At 43.0% G+C, this 17,325-nt stretch overlaps 1 protein-coding gene across 1 annotated transcript in view; it reads left to right on the top strand.

Annotated features, from left to right (window-relative positions):
* Window positions 1-17,325, top strand: part of THSD7A (thrombospondin type 1 domain containing 7A) — a 473,410-nt gene that overhangs the window by 441,088 nt on the left and 14,997 nt on the right. Inside the window, exons 18-22 of the mRNA XM_068973061.1 lie at window positions 2,128-2,272; window positions 3,838-3,953; window positions 7,378-7,495; window positions 7,743-7,888; window positions 8,308-8,482. Of these exons, the coding sequence (XP_068829162.1) occupies window positions 2,128-2,272; window positions 3,838-3,953; window positions 7,378-7,495; window positions 7,743-7,888; window positions 8,308-8,482 (700 nt within the window). The remainder of the gene's footprint in view (window positions 1-2,127; window positions 2,273-3,837; window positions 3,954-7,377; window positions 7,496-7,742; window positions 7,889-8,307; window positions 8,483-17,325) is intronic.

Genomic DNA, 17,325 nt, shown 5'->3' with positions numbered 1-17,325 from the left:
AGGGTGGCATTTGACTTGGATACAGAATAAACGGCAATAAAGAATCAATCAGCTGCTTTACAAGGGCATGCAAATAATTTTGTATTCTAATTTCATAGCATCAGGTTTGAAGTTACTGTCTCTGCTCTTAATAACCAAATGTTTCCAAAACAAGACTGTACCAGTAGGAGAATGGCAGCCGGTTTTTTAAAACTAGTGCTACCTTATATTTGTGTCCATGTATGTGTGCACATTCAGTTCAGTTCAGTCGCTCAGTCGTGTCCAACTCTTTGCGACCCCATGAATCGCACCACGCCAGGCCTCCCTGTCCATCACCATCTCCCGGAGTTCACTCAGACTCACGTCCATCAAGTCAGTGATGCCATCCAGCCATCTCATCCTGGGTCGTCCACTTCTCCTCCTGCCCCCAATCTCTCCCAGCATCAGAGTCTTTTCCAATGAGTCAACTCTTCGCATGAGGTGGCCAAAGTACTGGAGCTTCAGCTTTAGCATCATTCCTTCCAAAGAAATCCCAGGGTTAGGAAAATATTAATAGCTGTTTTTCCATGGACAGAGGAGCCTGGTGGGCTGCAGTCCATGGCATCGCAGAGTCGAGCACAACAGATCAACAAACTCATACACATACACACAACCTTAACTTTTTGGGTCCAAGAAAATAGATTATAAATTCTGTGACCTACAGTGAAATTTGTGACCTACAGTAATTAGTATGAACATATATTTTTGTGTATGGATGATGTGATGTATCTATGAATATTTGACACATAGACTCTTTTTTTTTAATCCCAGTTTTATTGAGAGATAATCAACAGACATGTTTAAGGCCTACAGCATGATGGTTTGATTACGTATATTGTGAAACGATTACCACAATAGTTTCAGGTAGCATCCATCTTCTCAAATAAGTATGATAAAAAGAAGAAAAGAATAAAGGGGGGGAAATGTTCTGCTTGTGATGAGCACTGTTAAGATTAACTCTGTTAACAACTTTGCTATATAACATATGGCAGTGTTAGCTACAGTCATCATGCTGAACTTGATGTAGTTCAAGTAGTAGGCATGTGTCCCTACTACTTCCTGTCTTATAACTGGAAATGTGTACCTTTGACCCCTTTCCTCCAGTTCTCCCTCTCCCCTACCCCTACCTCTGTTAACTGCAAGTCTGATCTTTTTCGGAGTTTTGTTTTTTCATTTTAGATGCCCCATGTAAGTGAGAGCATGCGGTATTTGTCTGTCTCTGTCTGACACCTCACTTAGCAGAATGCCTTTGAGATCCGTCCATGTTGTCACAAATTGTAGGCATCCTCACTTTTTATGGCTGAATAATATTCTGTTGTATGAGCATACTACAGCTTATCGATGGACATTTTGGGCTTTTTCTGTATCTTGGTTATTGTAAATACTGCTGCAGGAGACTTAGGGGAACAGATGTATTTTCAGGTTAGACACATAGACTCTTAAGTATTGTCAACTGAAGAAAAAGACACAGCCTGAAAGTTGCCAATTAAGTTTCATTTGGGGTTCATTGTTCTGTGGACAGTGGCCTGGGAGATGGCCTTTTAGATAGCTCTGAGGAACTGCTCCAAAGAGGTGGAGGAGGAGACTGAATAAGCAGGAGTTTTTTGCTGGGAAAAAAAACACATAGTCAAATATCAAAAGAGTACTGCTAATCAGTGAAATAGAAATCTCTAGTTAATAATGTTAGTACTTTCCTGTGTATAGGAATATACAGGACTCTGGGCTCATTGAAATTATTCCTTAGACATGTATCTTAACCATCTCAGGTCAGTATCCAAAGCATGGAACAGTGCCTCTTTTTCTCGATCCTGTTTGCTCAGGGCACATCACCTGCAGCAGCTGCAGTGGTGATGGTTTGGTCCTTGTGGAACCGGGACAGTGGAACCATTCTCTGTCTGCTGGAATGGCAGGTAGCATTCCCTGTCCACAGCACCTTAGAGCCAGATGGCACATCAGAAACTCATCCAGCACCTGGACTTACAGATGAGATTGCTAAAGTTAGCCAGTGGCCCAAAGGTTCTAACTCTTGCTCCAGTGCTTGCCTTAATACATATGCTCTTGTGTGGCCAAGTACTCACCTTTCTGAGGAGTTATGTTATTCTCTGTCAGCCTTGCAATCAAAGCAATTTCCGGCAAAGGTCAGCTGATCCCATCAGACAACCAGCTGAGGAAGGAAGAGCCTGCCCTGATGCTGTGGAGAAGGAACCCTGCAACCTGAACAAAAACTGCTTCCACTATGATTATAATGTAACAGGTACGTGAGTAGCCTTCACCTCATAGAGGCCAAATTCCATGTCTGTCAGCTTATCAGCATTCCCAGAAGTATGGTTCACCTCCATCCACATGTCTTTTGGACATGGTACTTGGTGATTTAGTCACTGAGTCATGTCTGACTCGTGACCCCATGGACTGTAGCCCACCAGGCTCCTCTGTCCATGGGATTTTCCAGGCAAGAGTACTGGAGTGGGCTGCCATTTCCTTCTCCAGGGGATCTTCCCAACCCAGGGATCGAACCCGCGTCTCCTGCATTACAGGCAGATTCTTTACCGCCTGAGTCACCAGGAAAGCCTACTGCTTAGTCTCGCAGCAGTAATTCTGTATTAAATGAAATAAATATTTATCTGTCTTATTTTTAATAAACATCAAGAAAGAGAATGAAAATATCACACAAACATTAGCTCTTAAGGCAGACTGTGAATAGTCTAAGGGTTCCTATGTAAGACATCCTCCCACTTTCAGAAGGTAGAAATAAACATCTTTCCCAAGGATATCGGCTTATTGAAAGATGTTTTTCTTCTTCGGAATATGTTTAATCATTATGAACATACTGGGACAGCAGTTCTTTACGTGGGGGCTGTTCATATGCATGATTATTCTGATGTAAAAAGCATTAGCAAGCTTATGTGTATGTGTATACACCTTCCAAATAGTGTATGAAGAGAAGTTTTTAGTGTTATCAAAGGTCTAGGTAGAAAAAGATGATTGTTTTTTTAGAAGAAAAAAAGGCTTATCATAAATTCTGTTTTTCCCCAAACCCTTGTCTCATACGTCATCAAGGCATATACTCTAGGAAAGAAGAGGTTTTGGGGGGCTTATATGACTTGGGGCAACTAAAGCTTATTTTGGAATTTTCCCCCATGTAATTTTCATGCTGAAATAAACCCCAGAAACTGTACTAAGACACATAGCAGTCAGCTTGATTTTTTGTTTCTTTTGGTTTTTCTCTTCAATTTGCTTTCGTGACACAATGAATTCACAGTTCTCTGGGACAGGCTACATTTCCCTGGGTACAAAGATAAAACAATTACCTTGCAAAAGATACTTAATAAGAGAAATAAATATGGCCAAGCTGGTTTTGAAATAAATAATACATTTTATAATATCCTAAGTATGGACAGCAAGTGAAATAGTTTTATTTGGAAAAACTACACAAAATGCCAGGCATTAAAATTATGATTATTTTGCTAAAACAAAAATGTTGACATTTACATTTTTACTTTCATTAGGATAAACAGTTTCTAAGTGACATTTCACCTGCAGGCCACAGCCATTTTTACAGCATCACCAAACGACTAGCCATCAAGATGGTCAAGAGACAGCTGCCTCAGGAATAATCCCTGTAGCTGTGTGCAGCCCCAGCAATTCCATTTGACTCCTGATACGTTCAAAGCTGGGACCCATATGCTCTGCATGTGGGATGATTGATGGTGGGGCTTAGGAAGCAGTTGTGAATTAAATACGGGATTTAGGTCATCCGAGTTTCATTTGAAATCTGTTCCGTACATAGCCTTCTGTTCTGATGCCCTCCTTCCCTTTCAGACTGGAGCACGTGCCAGCTGAGCGAGAAGGCAGTATGTGGGAATGGCATTAAAACAAGGATGTTGGATTGTGTTCGAAGTGACGGCAAGTCAGTTAACCTGAGATACTGTGAAGAGGTGAGGGAAGGCTGTGTTATATCTTTGTGAGTAAATTCTTCCCCAATAGTCTCAATTCATGCTGAGCCAAGTGACCGGTGCTTTATGCAGCTCTTTGCCAGCAGATGTTTTCTGCTAAACACGCTCTTGAAAAGAGATTCTTTCCAGCATTACTGATTTCTACACATAATTTCCTGTATTTTGTTCTGCTGGGAGCCCAAAGTTATGCTAATTAGCCCATTCCGAAAGAAATGCTTGGGTAACAATAAGTAATCAAGGTGAATAAAGGCAATAAATCTTAATCAGACTACTCATCATCTTTTGTAATTTCATATGAATTTTGTGTTGCCTGGGACACCTGCCAAGAGCCGTCATTTATTCTCTCTGTTGCAAAACATTGACCGCATGTGGTTTGGTAACAGATTTTGATATTAGGATCTAATACCCAGCTGTGAGACTCTGAGTCAGGTCTGGGTGAGAGAGAGCTTGAAATCTAAACAAAGGAATGGAGTCTACCATTACTGTCTTTTGTTAACTCTCCAGTTTACAAAAGTGATGTGATCTTTTCTAATATGACCTTATGAAATGTGAGAAGACGTAGTCGTAGTTTTCATGAAGCTGTACTTCAGGTTACAATTATTCTGTCTAATTTCCAGACGAAAAGGGTACTCATCTTCCTGACAGGTTTTGACTCCTCCTGAACTAAGGCCGAGTGGGTTCAACATAAACCAAGACAGCTAGAGCCTCCGTAGACCTGGAACACCCAGGGAGGGACTTGTAACCTCAGTAGGGCTCAGTGGACATGTGACCACAATCTCTGTCTGCCTGTCCTAGAGGTTATTATAAGCCTGTGGTAAATTATTCCAAATCTTAAGGGAAAATTCAAGATGGAAATATTTTAATCCATTTGAAAGCTTTGATATTATCACATAGACCTAATTTAACTTTCTATATATCTGTCCATAGGAATGGAGCTCCCAAATGCAATGAAAGCAAATTTAGTTAATAAATTCCTCTATCTTACCACATAATTCAGTCAATTATGGCCTTAGCTTTAATCAGAAATTTCATACCTGAATCAATTTGGCTTTGAAACTAATAACATCAAAATAATGTGACCACTATAAAAATACAAAAATAATATTAATAGTGAATATTTTCTTACAGTTATACACACAGGCTGGAGAGCATCCTGTGATCTGCCTCTCACATGAGTCTTTTTTTTGGTTTTTTGCAAATGCACATGCAAATGCCCTTCTAGGCCAGAATAAAATAACGATGAATAGCTCTGAGAGCTTTTAGAAAGCTTCACCCAAAGCATGTAAGTTGTGTCACTAAGTCGTGTCCGACCTTCTTACATAATCACATAAGACCAGAGTTTAAGTATCTCATATGACTCTGGAAAAAAGATATAAATAAAGCTTTTATTTCTTAAATGAAGTATGAGTAAAAGTTTGAGAAAAAATTTTTGTTATCCAGAAGTCTGGATAAATTTACTTTTATGTACAAATATTATCATGTTTCAATACTGTGATGACAATTAGGGATTCAAATCGTTAACATTGTAGCACACACTGTATTCAGGGAGAACAGTGCTCCTCTCGCAGGAATTGGATTAAACAATTCTTATCCCATTTTATCCACCCTATGGAAGCAGTAGAATTAAATAATAGCCCTGAGAAAAGCTGGCTGTCTTTTCTAACGCTGGATTGGTTGCCTACCTGCTAATACGTGTGCAAACCCTTCATTCGGTGCAGCCACAGTGGCTAACTCATGCTGTTCCTCTAACAGCCAAAAAGGAAGATGGCACTGCTCTCCAACAAAGAGGAAAATTAGGGTTAAAACCAGCCAGCATTTATATAGCACTTCTGTCTTTGATGTTTCTCAGACATTAATTTACCTGATACCTAATAATTTGGTTTCTCCTTTCCTATTCTTTGATCCCTGAACATATGTTTAGATAAATGATAGATTAGACAGATGATAGAGGAGAAGAGAAGATACAATAAATTTAAGGAACACTACATTGTAAAGCAACTGTACTCCAATAAAAATGAAGTAATAAAAACATTTAAGAGAATAAGTAGTACAGGGTTAAAATATCTTACTGTTAGATATCCAAAATGTCTGTAAACAGACATCCTTTTTAATCCCCTAGTGAAATAAATAAGCCAATAGTAATTGAATTCTGTGATTTAAACCCTTTCTCCATGAAATCATCATGTACCTTAAAAAGCAAAACATAATTTTTATCATATCACCTTATGGTTTCCATCTCTAATCTCTCGTGACTTCAAGTGATTTTATGAGACTTAAGTTGATATGGTAAAAGTTTTCATACCAAATGCTCCGCTTTGTCAAGTATTACTGGTGGAGAATATAACGGGAGTGCCTGCTGAGGGTTCTGGGGCATAGATCACCGATCTGATCCTCTCGCAGTGCATAACTTGGAGCCAGGAGCGCTACTTGAATCACAACATAACATTTCAGAAAATTTTTCTTTTGCCATTTTCTGCTATATAGATTAGACACTGTAAGCTTATCTTTCATGCAGAAATAAAAAAGGTCTTAAAAATCCCCAAGGATTACCAGTTTTAAAAATTGCACTTTCCTAACCTGCTCTTAATTTTTTCTATCTCAATGCTACTTTGCACCTTAGACTTTTAACATGTGTGCATACACAGTGGATAAAATCTCTTCCTGTATTATAAAGGTAGAATACTTAAGCAATGCAACCAAATGTAATAAAATACACATTATTATGAGATGAGAGGCTAATGGCAAAATAACAATTACACCACCATTGGCTGCTGAGTTTTAAAAGAGAAAATCTCTGTAAAAAAATTAATAAATATATATAAAATATTTGTAATAAAAATTCTAAAGGCCCACTCTTCCTTTTGAGAGAGGTAGCTTATTCAAAACTGTTGTATATTATGTTAGTACATTATATTTTGGGGTTTGAGTGGCAAGTGGTCTTTAACTTTTCTCCTTTGCTTTTCAGTTTGACATCCACATGTAAAAATAATATCCCCCCAATGCAAGTATATGTCTGTATATTGATGATAGTCTTGGTGTTTAACTAGTAGAAAATATTTGTGCTTACACCTATTTATTCCTCCTTTAGGGAAATTCAACCAATATGGAGATTAAATCTTCCTTTTTTCATTTTTTATTTAAAAAGGTCCATAATATGTATTACATAAATTTGCTTCTCCATTCGTCCTATTCCTTTTGCCCCACCTCTCCTGGAGTGAACCACTTTATATTTTTAATAGTTTGGGTCTTTGTCCTGCAGACATGTTTTTACTGTATTATGCATCTTGCTTATTCCTCCTCTCCTCCCTACTCCTGTCTTGCCCTTCCTCCTGCCCTCCTTCCTTCAACACTATACCATGGTCTTGCCTCGGCATCAGTACAAACAGATCTGCTTCTGTCCTTTCAGCTTGGCTTGGAGAAAACCTGGCAGATGAACACGTCCTGCATGGTGGAATGTCCTGTGAACTGTCAGCTTTCTGACTGGTCTCCGTGGTCAGAATGTTCTCAAACGTGTGGCCTCACAGGTTTGTTTGTGCCTTATTTGGCATTTGATTAATGGTCAAGGAGTACAAAATAAAACGTCCCTCTTACTTTAAGTCATATCAGACAATCTTCAGAAAGGTTGAATCGGGGTAGATTTCTTTCCAAAACACCTAAACCTTTCTTGTTCCTCAAACCTCAGGAGAAATGTCTTTGACCCCTTCTCCGAGAAAGATACATGCTTGATAATATAGCATATTACTAACAGTGCATCACGTTGTATCTTTTAAGGAAAAATGATCCGAAGACGAACAGTGACCCAGCCCTTTCAGGGTGATGGAAGACCATGCCCTGCTTTGATGGAACAGTCCAAGCCTTGCCCAGTGAAGCCTTGTTATCAGTGGCGGTATGGCCCATGGTCTGCATGCCAAGTGCAGGTAATCAGTCTCAAGAAGTGGTATGGAAATGTGTGTTTTTTATCTGCAGAGCCTTGGTTTCAGAAATCTCTCTCAGAGCTTAGAGATGGCATGTTTCTTGTTAAAGATTTTAGTACCTTGCCATTTCATAGCTGTTTAATTAGTTTTGATAACAAGCACTTCCTGTCCCATATTTTAAAACCATTTGGAGACTGATCCATTTTAATGAAAATTTATTTGCCTGTCTTTGGCTAGAAAACAAATAAATTGTTCATTGTATGCTTTATAGCTAGTGCCCTACAGAACTTCTTCCCTAGGGTTTCAGATGCTCCTTAAACTGCTCATAAATCATAATCAGTGGTGCAGAGATGACTGTTGAACGATAAGCTAACTAATGAATTATTTTCTTTCCTGATTAGTCATTTCTTCCTCCATTTCAGGATGCACAGTGTGGCGAAGGGACCAGAACAAGGAATATTTCTTGTGTAGTGAGTGATGGGTCAGCTGACGATTTCAGCAAAGTGGTGGATGAAGAATTCTGCACTGACATTGAACCCACTATAGATGGTAATAAAAAAGTGGTTCTTGAAGAAACCTGCACCCAGCCTTGCCCAGGTAACAACAGCAAAACAGAATTCATACTTTTGGCCATTCCTTACCAGGACCACAGTGAAGGGGTTGCATGTGTAAGCCCAAGGTAAGAGATGCCAACAGTCTTCTCATTCAGTAATACCTGTGCAAACAGCTAGAGGCCGTAGTGCGGATGAAGTGGGCACTGCCTCCTTTTTGCCAGCTGGAGGTGAAGTCCAGTTCCACATGAGCCTCTATTGACACTCACCCCCTTGGAGTTTTAACATCTGCAAAGAATGGCAGAACATATATATAGTCAGGATTTCCAGAAAGAGAGAATGGAGAATGAGAGGCAGCCAGTGTTTATATACATAATGCATAGAGAAGGATTTAAGTCATAATGAAAGCTTCTTGTGGGTCCTGGGTACAGCGCACAACAAATTCACACCTAGATACGCTGTAGTGAAAACATAACATGTAGGAAAATAGAGAATTTATGAAGCATTCAGAAACAAAAAAGCAGATTACCCACAACTGGAAGACAATCGGAATTATAACAGATATCGTCTTAGCTAGATGGAAGCCAAAGATAATGGAATATATTCAGAGTGCGATACAAAATAATCAACAACCTAAAATTCTACTGCCAGCTAAATTATCATTCAAGAGCAAGAAAAAATAATGCTATGTGAGAAAACTTTCAAAGAAATCAGTGGCTCAGTGTTGGACACAGGAGTGCAAGCAAGTAAAATGTGGAAGGAAAATGCTGTGTATCAAGTGGTATAGAAATAACTAGCAGGAAGTGATATGTTAATGATGAGGAATTTGGGCTTCACGCAGAACACCCAAAGGCAGATAGAGTCAAAATAATCGCATTGTCAAGCATGACCTTAGGCCTTAAGATCAAGGGGCAGGAATATATTTGTGGGCTAGAAAAGAACAAGACTGAGTGTAAATTAACTATCTTTTTACATTTAATTGCTATTTTATATTCGAGTATAATTGATTTACAATAATGTGTTAAGTATCAGGTGTAAAGCCAAGTGATTCAGTTATGTACATATACTCTTTCAGATACTTCTCCCATATAGATTATTTGAAAATAATGAGTAGATTTCCCTGTGTTATAGGGAAATTGGTCCTTATCACCTGCCTGTTTTATAGATAGTAGTGTATATAGGTTAATCTCAATCTCCTAATTTATCCCTCTCTCTCACCTTTTTCCTTTGATAACCACAAGTTTATTTTTGAAGTTTCTGAGTCCATGTTTTAGAAATAAGTTCATTTGTGTTATTGGTTTAGATTCCACATGTAAATGACAGCATGCGATATCTGCCTTTCTCTGTCAGACTGACTTCAGTTAGTACAGTAATCTCCAGGTCCTTCCGTGTTGCGGCAAATGGCATTATTTCATTCTGTTTTATAGCTGAGTAGCATTCCGTTGTATGTATGTACGTGTGTTTTTGCGCATTTCTCTCTTCCTGGACGTTTAGCTTCCATGTCTTGGCTGTTGTAAATAGTGATGCCGTGAACTCTGGGGTGGGTGTGTCTTTTCCAGTCATGCTTTTCTCTGGATACAGGCCCAAGAGTGGGATTTCCAGACCATTCAGTATCTGTGTCTTTAGGGTCTTAAGGAACTCATGCTCCACGTGGTTGTTAGCAATTTAGGTTTCAGCAGCAGTGTGGGAAGTTTCCCTTTTTTCCAGGCCCTTCCTAGCATTTGCTCTTTGTAGACTTTTTGATGATGGTCATTTTGACAGGTGAGAGGTGATGCCTCAGTGTAGATGTGCAGATTGTATTTTATTTTTTTGACATTTCTTTGTCTCTGGGTTTCTTTTCTTGCCCGTGCTAGCTCTTTGTTGCCGTATGCAGGCTTTCTCTCGTTGCGGTGTGCGGGCTTCTCATTGCGGTGGCTTCTGTTGTTGTGGAGCATGGGTTCTATGTGCGCAGGCTGCAGTAGTTGAACATCTCATGAGCTCCAGCTGTGGTGCACAGGCTTAGTTGCTCCCTGGCATATGGGATCTTCCCAGACCAGGAATCGAACTTGTACAAGGCACACTCTGAACCACCAGGAAAGTCCTTAATTTGCTTTTCTCTAACAGTAGGCTATAGGGAAGAACTTTGTAGGTGCTTTTTTTCTTTTAAAGAGTATGAGTAAAAATTCCCTGTTGAAATTGACTTTTTGAAAGCCTGCCCTGTTTTGAATTGTTATTTGATTATGTACCCCAGGCCATTGTCTTAAAGCAGGAGTCACTTACAGCCCTACAGTCGTATTGAGTTTTTAGTGCCCCTGAGCACATCGATTTCAATTTGCTGTTACTAGAAATGGCCACAAGGCGGCAGCATTTACTCTTTCCAAACTGGTTATTGGGGCACCAGAGTCTTAGAGAAAGTCCTGTTCCTGGGTTGTAAATGACAGTGGAATGTAATAGAAAAAAAGACTCAAGGGTTGTGTCTCATTGTTTCCTGCCTATGTTCTTCACCCCTACCTGGATAAATCCCAAACCCTTCAAATCTGCCCTGCCAATGGTGCCGTCATCTTTAAGTTGGGCACCTCAAAGGGAGGAAACTGGAGGTAGGAACCCTACCAACAGGGGCTATGGAGACCTGATGACTTTTCAAAGCTCTTCCAGCCCCAAGGGTCCACCATCCTTTGGGTGCAATAGGCACACCTGTGGAGGACTGGCCCCTAGCATGGACACTGTGCTTTCACCCAAGGGGACAAACATTACAGGTCCAACAGGGGCTCCTATGCGGGCACATTGCTGTCACCTCCCTCAGCACCAAGGACAGTCCCGTTGGGGGACCCAGGTTGCTCAGGCTCCAGGGTGTAACAGCAGCCAGGGTCACCAAGCCCTGTGGGGAATAGAGGAGAGAACTCATTTTACTTGTAAAATTAGTACTTATTTTCTTTTTGAGTGTAGTTGTGTCCCAAGGTTGAGTTTGTTGTAGGTGGACAGCAACTAGATGCAGATAGACATAGATGCGTGTCTAGTCTTTTGAGGAAGCTTTGCCCTCCTGGGGTATGAGAGTGGAGAGTAGGGTTTTCTGTGGTGTACCATACATAGCTCCTTGTTGATGCTCTTTTTTGAGATATATGAGTGTGTATAAGAAGATCCCCTGTAGAAAGATATGGCAATCCACTCCAGTATTGTTGCCTGGACAATCCCATGGACAGAGGAGCCTGGCCGGTCTGTGGGGCTGCAAGAGTCGGACATGACTTAGCAACTAAACCACCACCACCATGTTAATAGAAGATGAGATGGCTGGAAGGCATCACCAGTGCAGTGGACATGAACATGGGCAAATTTCAGGAGATGGTGAAGGTCCATGGGGTCACAAAGAGTCGGACACGACTGGGTGACTGAACAACGTTATCTCCAAAGCTTCCCTGTTGGCTCAGTGGTAAAGAATCAGACTGTCAATGCAGGACCCACAGGTTCAATCCCTGGGTCAGGAAGATCCCCTGGAGAAGGGAATGACAACCCACTCAGTAGTCTTGCCTGGGAAATCCCATGGACAGAGGAGCCCGTTGGGCTACATGAGGTCTCCAGACGGAGACACCACTTAGCGATTAATTCACCACCACCACAGGTTCATCCCAATGTCCTGATGTAAGCCTACCCCTGCTCTTCCCCTAACAAAATCCTAGGTGCATTTTCTAGGGCTGTGACTCTGTCTTCTGTAGATGAATTCCTTTGTCTCCATTTTTAGATTCCATCTAAAAGTGATACTGTATGATATTTGTCTTCCTCTGTCAGACGTACTTCACCTAGAATGATCAGCAGTAAGTCCTTCAATGTTCCTGCAAATGGTATTAGTTTATTCACTGAGATGGCTGAATAAACTTGTACATAAATGCGTCTTTTTCTGTTCATCTCTGGAAGGACGCAGGATTGCCTTCACGTCTTGGCTATTGTAAATAGTGCTGCAGTGGACATTGGGGTGGTTTGTTTTTTCCAGTTACCTGGAACATTTTTCCAGTTATACTGAAATCCCAACAAACAGTGGGGTTTGTTTTTTCCAGTTATACTTTTCTCCAGATATACACCCAAGAGTGGATTTCCGGACCATAATGTATCTGTGTCTTTAGGGTTTCAGGGAAACTGCATGCTGTTCTCTACAGTGGCTGTTAGCAATTTTTATTTTCAGCAGCTGTGCAGAAGGGTTCCCTTTTCTGAAGCCCCTTTCCAGCACTTACTGTTTGTAGACTTTTTGATGATAGCCATTCCGACGGATAAGAGGCGATACTTCTGTGGAGATATGATTTGCTTTGTCTGACAGGGGCACTGGTAAGGATCTTTGTTGGTGCTTTTTTTTCTTTTAAGAGTGTGAGTAAAATTTACCTGTTAAAATGGGCTTCTCGAATGCCTGCCCTGTTTCAAATTGTTCCGTGATTATGTCTTGAGGGCAGGAGATATTTACAGCCCCAGAGGCGTTGTGAATTTTAAGAGCCCCTGGCCAGTTTTCAAAGTTGTTGTTCCTGGAAATGGCCACGAGGCGGCAGCACCTCTTCTTTCCTCATCTCTGGTTATTGGAGCACCAGAGAATGGCACCCCACTCCAGTACTCTTGGCTGGAAAATCCCATGGATGGAGGAGCCTGGTGGGCTAGAGTCCATGGGGTCGCTAAGAGTCAGACACGACTGAGTGACTTCACTTTCTCATGCATTGGAGAAGGAAATGGCAACCCACTCCAGTGCTCTTGCCTGGAGAATCCCAGGGACGGGGGAGCCTGGTGGGCTGCCGTCTATGGGGTCGCACAGAGTCGGACACGACTGAAGCGACTTAGCAGCAGCAGCAGCAGTAGCAGAGTCTTATAGAGGAGAAGGCAATGGCACCCCACTCCAGTGCTCTTGCCTGGAAAGTCCCATGGACTCAGGAGCCTGGTAGGCTGCACTCCATGGGGTCGCTAAGAGTCGGACACGACTGAGTGACTTCACTTTCACTCTTCACTTTCATGCATTGGAGAAGGAAATGGCAACCCACTCCAGTGTTCTTGCCTGGAGAATCCCAGGGATGGGGGAGCCTGGTGCGCTGCTGTCTATGGGGTCGCACAGAGTCGGACACGCCTGAAGCGACTTAGCAGCAGTAGCAGTATCAGAGTCTTAGAGAAAATTGTGTCCTGGGTTGTAAATGAGAGTGGAATGTGCCAGAACAATGACCCAAGGGCCTGTGTCTCATTACTTCTTGCCCATCATTCTTCACCCACACCTCTGGGCAAATCCCAAACTCTTCAGTTCTGCCCTTCGGAAGGTGCTGTCGTCATATTTAAGCCAGGCAGCTCTAAGGATGGAATCTGGAGGTAAGAACCCCACCACTGGGAGCCCTAGAGACCAGATGACTTTTCAGAGCTCTCCCAGCCCAAAGGTCCAACCTCCTTTGGGTACCCTCAGCTTGGTGTGGCTGTGGAGGGCCGGCCCAGGTGAAAGATTGTGCTTTCACCCAGAGGGGACAAACACAGGTCTTATGGGGGCCCACTTGTTGGCATATCTGAGGACCGTCCAGCCTTTCACCCAAGGCTGCTCAGACTCCAGGGATGTGGCAGCAGCCTGCTTCATAAAGGCCTGAGGGGAATATAGGAGGCAATTCATTTTATTCATCAAATTAAAATTTTTATTTGAAGTATAGTTGATTTCCAATGTTGAGTTTGTTGTAGGTGTGCAGCAACTTGATAAGACAGATGAGTATCTCATCTTTGGGGGGTGTTTTTCCCCATAAGGTATTAGAGTGCTAAATAGGGTCCCCTGTGCTGTAACCCAGGCCCTTACTGATGCTCTTAGAGATATTTGAGTGTGTATATATGTTAATCCCAATGTCCTGATTAAACCCTCCCTACCCCAGCCACGATCTTTCCCCTTCAGTAACCCTGAGTGGTATTTCCAAGACTGTGTCTTTGTCTTTTGTGAAGGTGTTCTTTTGTATCAGTTTATACATGCCATCTATAACTGATACCCTACGACCTTTGTCTTCCTGTGTCTGAGGTACTTGATCTAGAATGATCATTGGTAGGTCCTTCTGTGTTCCTTCAAATGGCATTAGTTCACTCACTGGGAGGGCTGAGTAACATCCTCTTATATGTCTGTGTATATATATATATGGGCTTACCTGTTGGCTCAGAGGGTAAAGCGTCTGCCTGCAATGCGGGAGACCTGGGTTTGATCCCTGGGTCAGGGAGATCCCCTGGAGAAGGAAATGGCAACCCACTCCAGGATTCTTGCCTGGAGAATCCCATGGATGGAGGAGCCTAGTAGGTTACAGTTCACGGGGTCGCAAAGAGTCGGCCGACTTCACCTTCATATATATATATATACACACACACACACCCCCATTCATCTCTGGCTTCATGTCCTGGCTGTTGTAAATAGTGCTGCAGTGAATGTTGGGGTGCATGTGTCTTTTCCAGTCATACTTTGCTCCAAATGTACACCCAAGAGTGGGATTTCCGGACCATATTGTACTTGTGTCTGGGTTTTAAGGAATCTCCATGTTGGTATCCAGGGAGGCTGTTAGCGCTTTGTTTTCAGCAGCATTGTAGGAGGGTTGCCTTTCCTCTAGAGCCTCTCTAGAACTTACTCTTTGTAGCCTTTTTTGGTGATGGCCATTTCTGATGGGTCAGAGTCGATGGTGATGCCTCTGTGTAGATTCGGTTGTACTTCTCTTAGTGGGCACTGGTAAGGATCTTTGTAGATTTTTTTTTTCTTTTAAAGAGAGTGATTAACATTTACCTATTGAAATTGTGTTTTTAAAGCATGCCCTGTTTCTAAGTGTTAGTTGGTTATGTACCCCAGGCCATGACTGCAGGATCAGTTCAGTTCAGTTCAGTTCAGTCGCTCAGTCCTGTCCGACTCAACCCCATGAATCACAGCATGCCAGGCCTCCCTGTCCATCACCAACTCCCGGAGTTCACTCAGACTCACGTCCATCAAGTCAGTGATGCCATCCAGCCATCTCATCCTGGGTTGTCCCCTTCTCCTCCTGCCCCCAGTCCCTCCCAGCATCAGAGTCTTTTCCAATGAGTCAACTCTTCACATGAGGTGGCCAGAGTACTGGAGCTTCAGCTTTAGCATCATTCCTTCCAAAGAAATCCCAGGGTTGATCTCCTTCAGAATGGACTGGTTGGATCTCCTTGCAGTCCAAGGGACTCTCAAGAGTCTTCTCCAACACCACAGTTCAAAAGCATCAATTCTTCGGTGCTCAGCCTTCTTCACAGTCCAACTCTCACATCCATACATGACCACAGGAAAAACCATAGCCTTGACTAGACCGACCTTAGTCGGCAAAGTAATGTCTCTGCTTTTGAATATACTATCTAGGTTGGTCATAACTTTTCTTCCAAGGAGTAAGCGTCTTTTAATTTCATGGCTGCAATCACCATCTGCAGTGACTGCAGGATAGAGGATACTTAAAGCCATGCAGGCCTTTGGAGTTTAATGTGCCCCGAGCACTGGTCTTAAAGTTGCTGTTACTAGAAACAGCCGCAGTGTGGCAGCACTTCTGGTTATTGCTGCCCCAGACTCAGAGAGAAGGCCTGTTTGGGATTGTGAATGAGTGTGGAATGTGCCAGAACACCCACAGGCTTGTGTCTCATTACTCCTTGCCCATCATTTTTCACCCCTGCTGCTGCTGCTGCTAAGTTGCTTCAGTCGTGTCCAACTCTGTGCGGCCCCATAGACGGCAGCGCACCAGTCTCCCCTGGGATTCTCCAGGCAAGAACACTGGAGTGGGTTGCCATTTCCTTCTCCAGTGCATGAAAGTGAAAAGTGAAAGTGAAGTCGCTCAGTCGTGTCCGACTCTTAGCGACGTCATGGACTGCAGCCCACCAGGCTCCTCTGTCCATTGGATTTTCCAGGCAAGAGCACTGGGGTGGGGTGCCATTGCCTTCCCCTACCACCTGACAAAACCCCAAACCTTCAATTCTTCCCTGCAGAGAGTGTTGTTATTAAGTTGGACGCCTCTAAGCAAAGAATCTGGAGGTAGGAACCCCACCACCGGAAGCCCTGGAGACCAGATATCTTTTCAAAGCTCCTCCAACCCAAAGGGTCCACCATCCTCGGGGCGCCTTAGGCGTGGTGTGGCTGTGGAGAGCCAGTCTGGGTCCCAAGACTGTGCTTTCATCCAGCGGGGACAAACACTACAGGTCCTGCGGTGCAGTGCTTAGTCGCTCGGTCATGGAGGACTCTGCGACCCCATGGACTGTAGCCCGCCAGGCTCCTCTGTCCATGGGGATGCTCCAGGCAAGGATACTAGAGTGAGTTGTCATGCCCTCCTCCAGGGGATCTTCCTGACCCAGGGGTTGAACCCAGGTCTTCCGCATTGCAGGTAGATTCTTTACCATCTGAGCCACCAGGGAAGCCCAGAAATACTGGAGTGGGTAGCCTATCCCTTCTCCAGGATATCGTCCCAACCCAGGAATCCAACAGGGGTCTCCTGCATTGCAGGTGGATTCTTTACCAGCTGAACCACCAGGGAAGCCCCGCTACAGGGGCTCAGTTGCTGGCATATCCTTCTCAGACCCAGGACAGCCCATCCTTGCACCCAAGGCTGCTCAGTCTCCAGGGATGTGGCAGCAGCCCAGGTCACGGAGCCCTGAGGGGAATATAGGAGGCAATTCATTTATCCCATTAATGTCTACTTTCTGCTGAAGTGTAGTTGCTTTCCAGTGCTGAGCAACTTGAAGAGGTGTACAGTGATGAATGTCTGGTCTCTGGGGGTGCTTTGCCTCTCTCGTGTACACTGAAGGGTTAACTGGGTTTCCCTGCACTGTAGTCCCTTGGTGATGCTCTTTAAGATACTTGAGTGCGTATAGATTAATCCCAACATCCTGATCAAATCCTGCCTTCGCTCTTTCCCCTTCAGTAATCCTGAGTGGCTCTTCCAAGACTGTGAG

This window comes from Capricornis sumatraensis, chromosome 5 (assembly GCF_032405125.1).
Source record: "Capricornis sumatraensis isolate serow.1 chromosome 5, serow.2, whole genome shotgun sequence".
Classification (NCBI taxonomy): Eukaryota; Metazoa; Chordata; class Mammalia; order Artiodactyla; family Bovidae; genus Capricornis; species Capricornis sumatraensis.
Note: the sequence above shows the minus strand (reverse complement) of the source record. Positions and strands in the feature narration are given on the sequence as shown.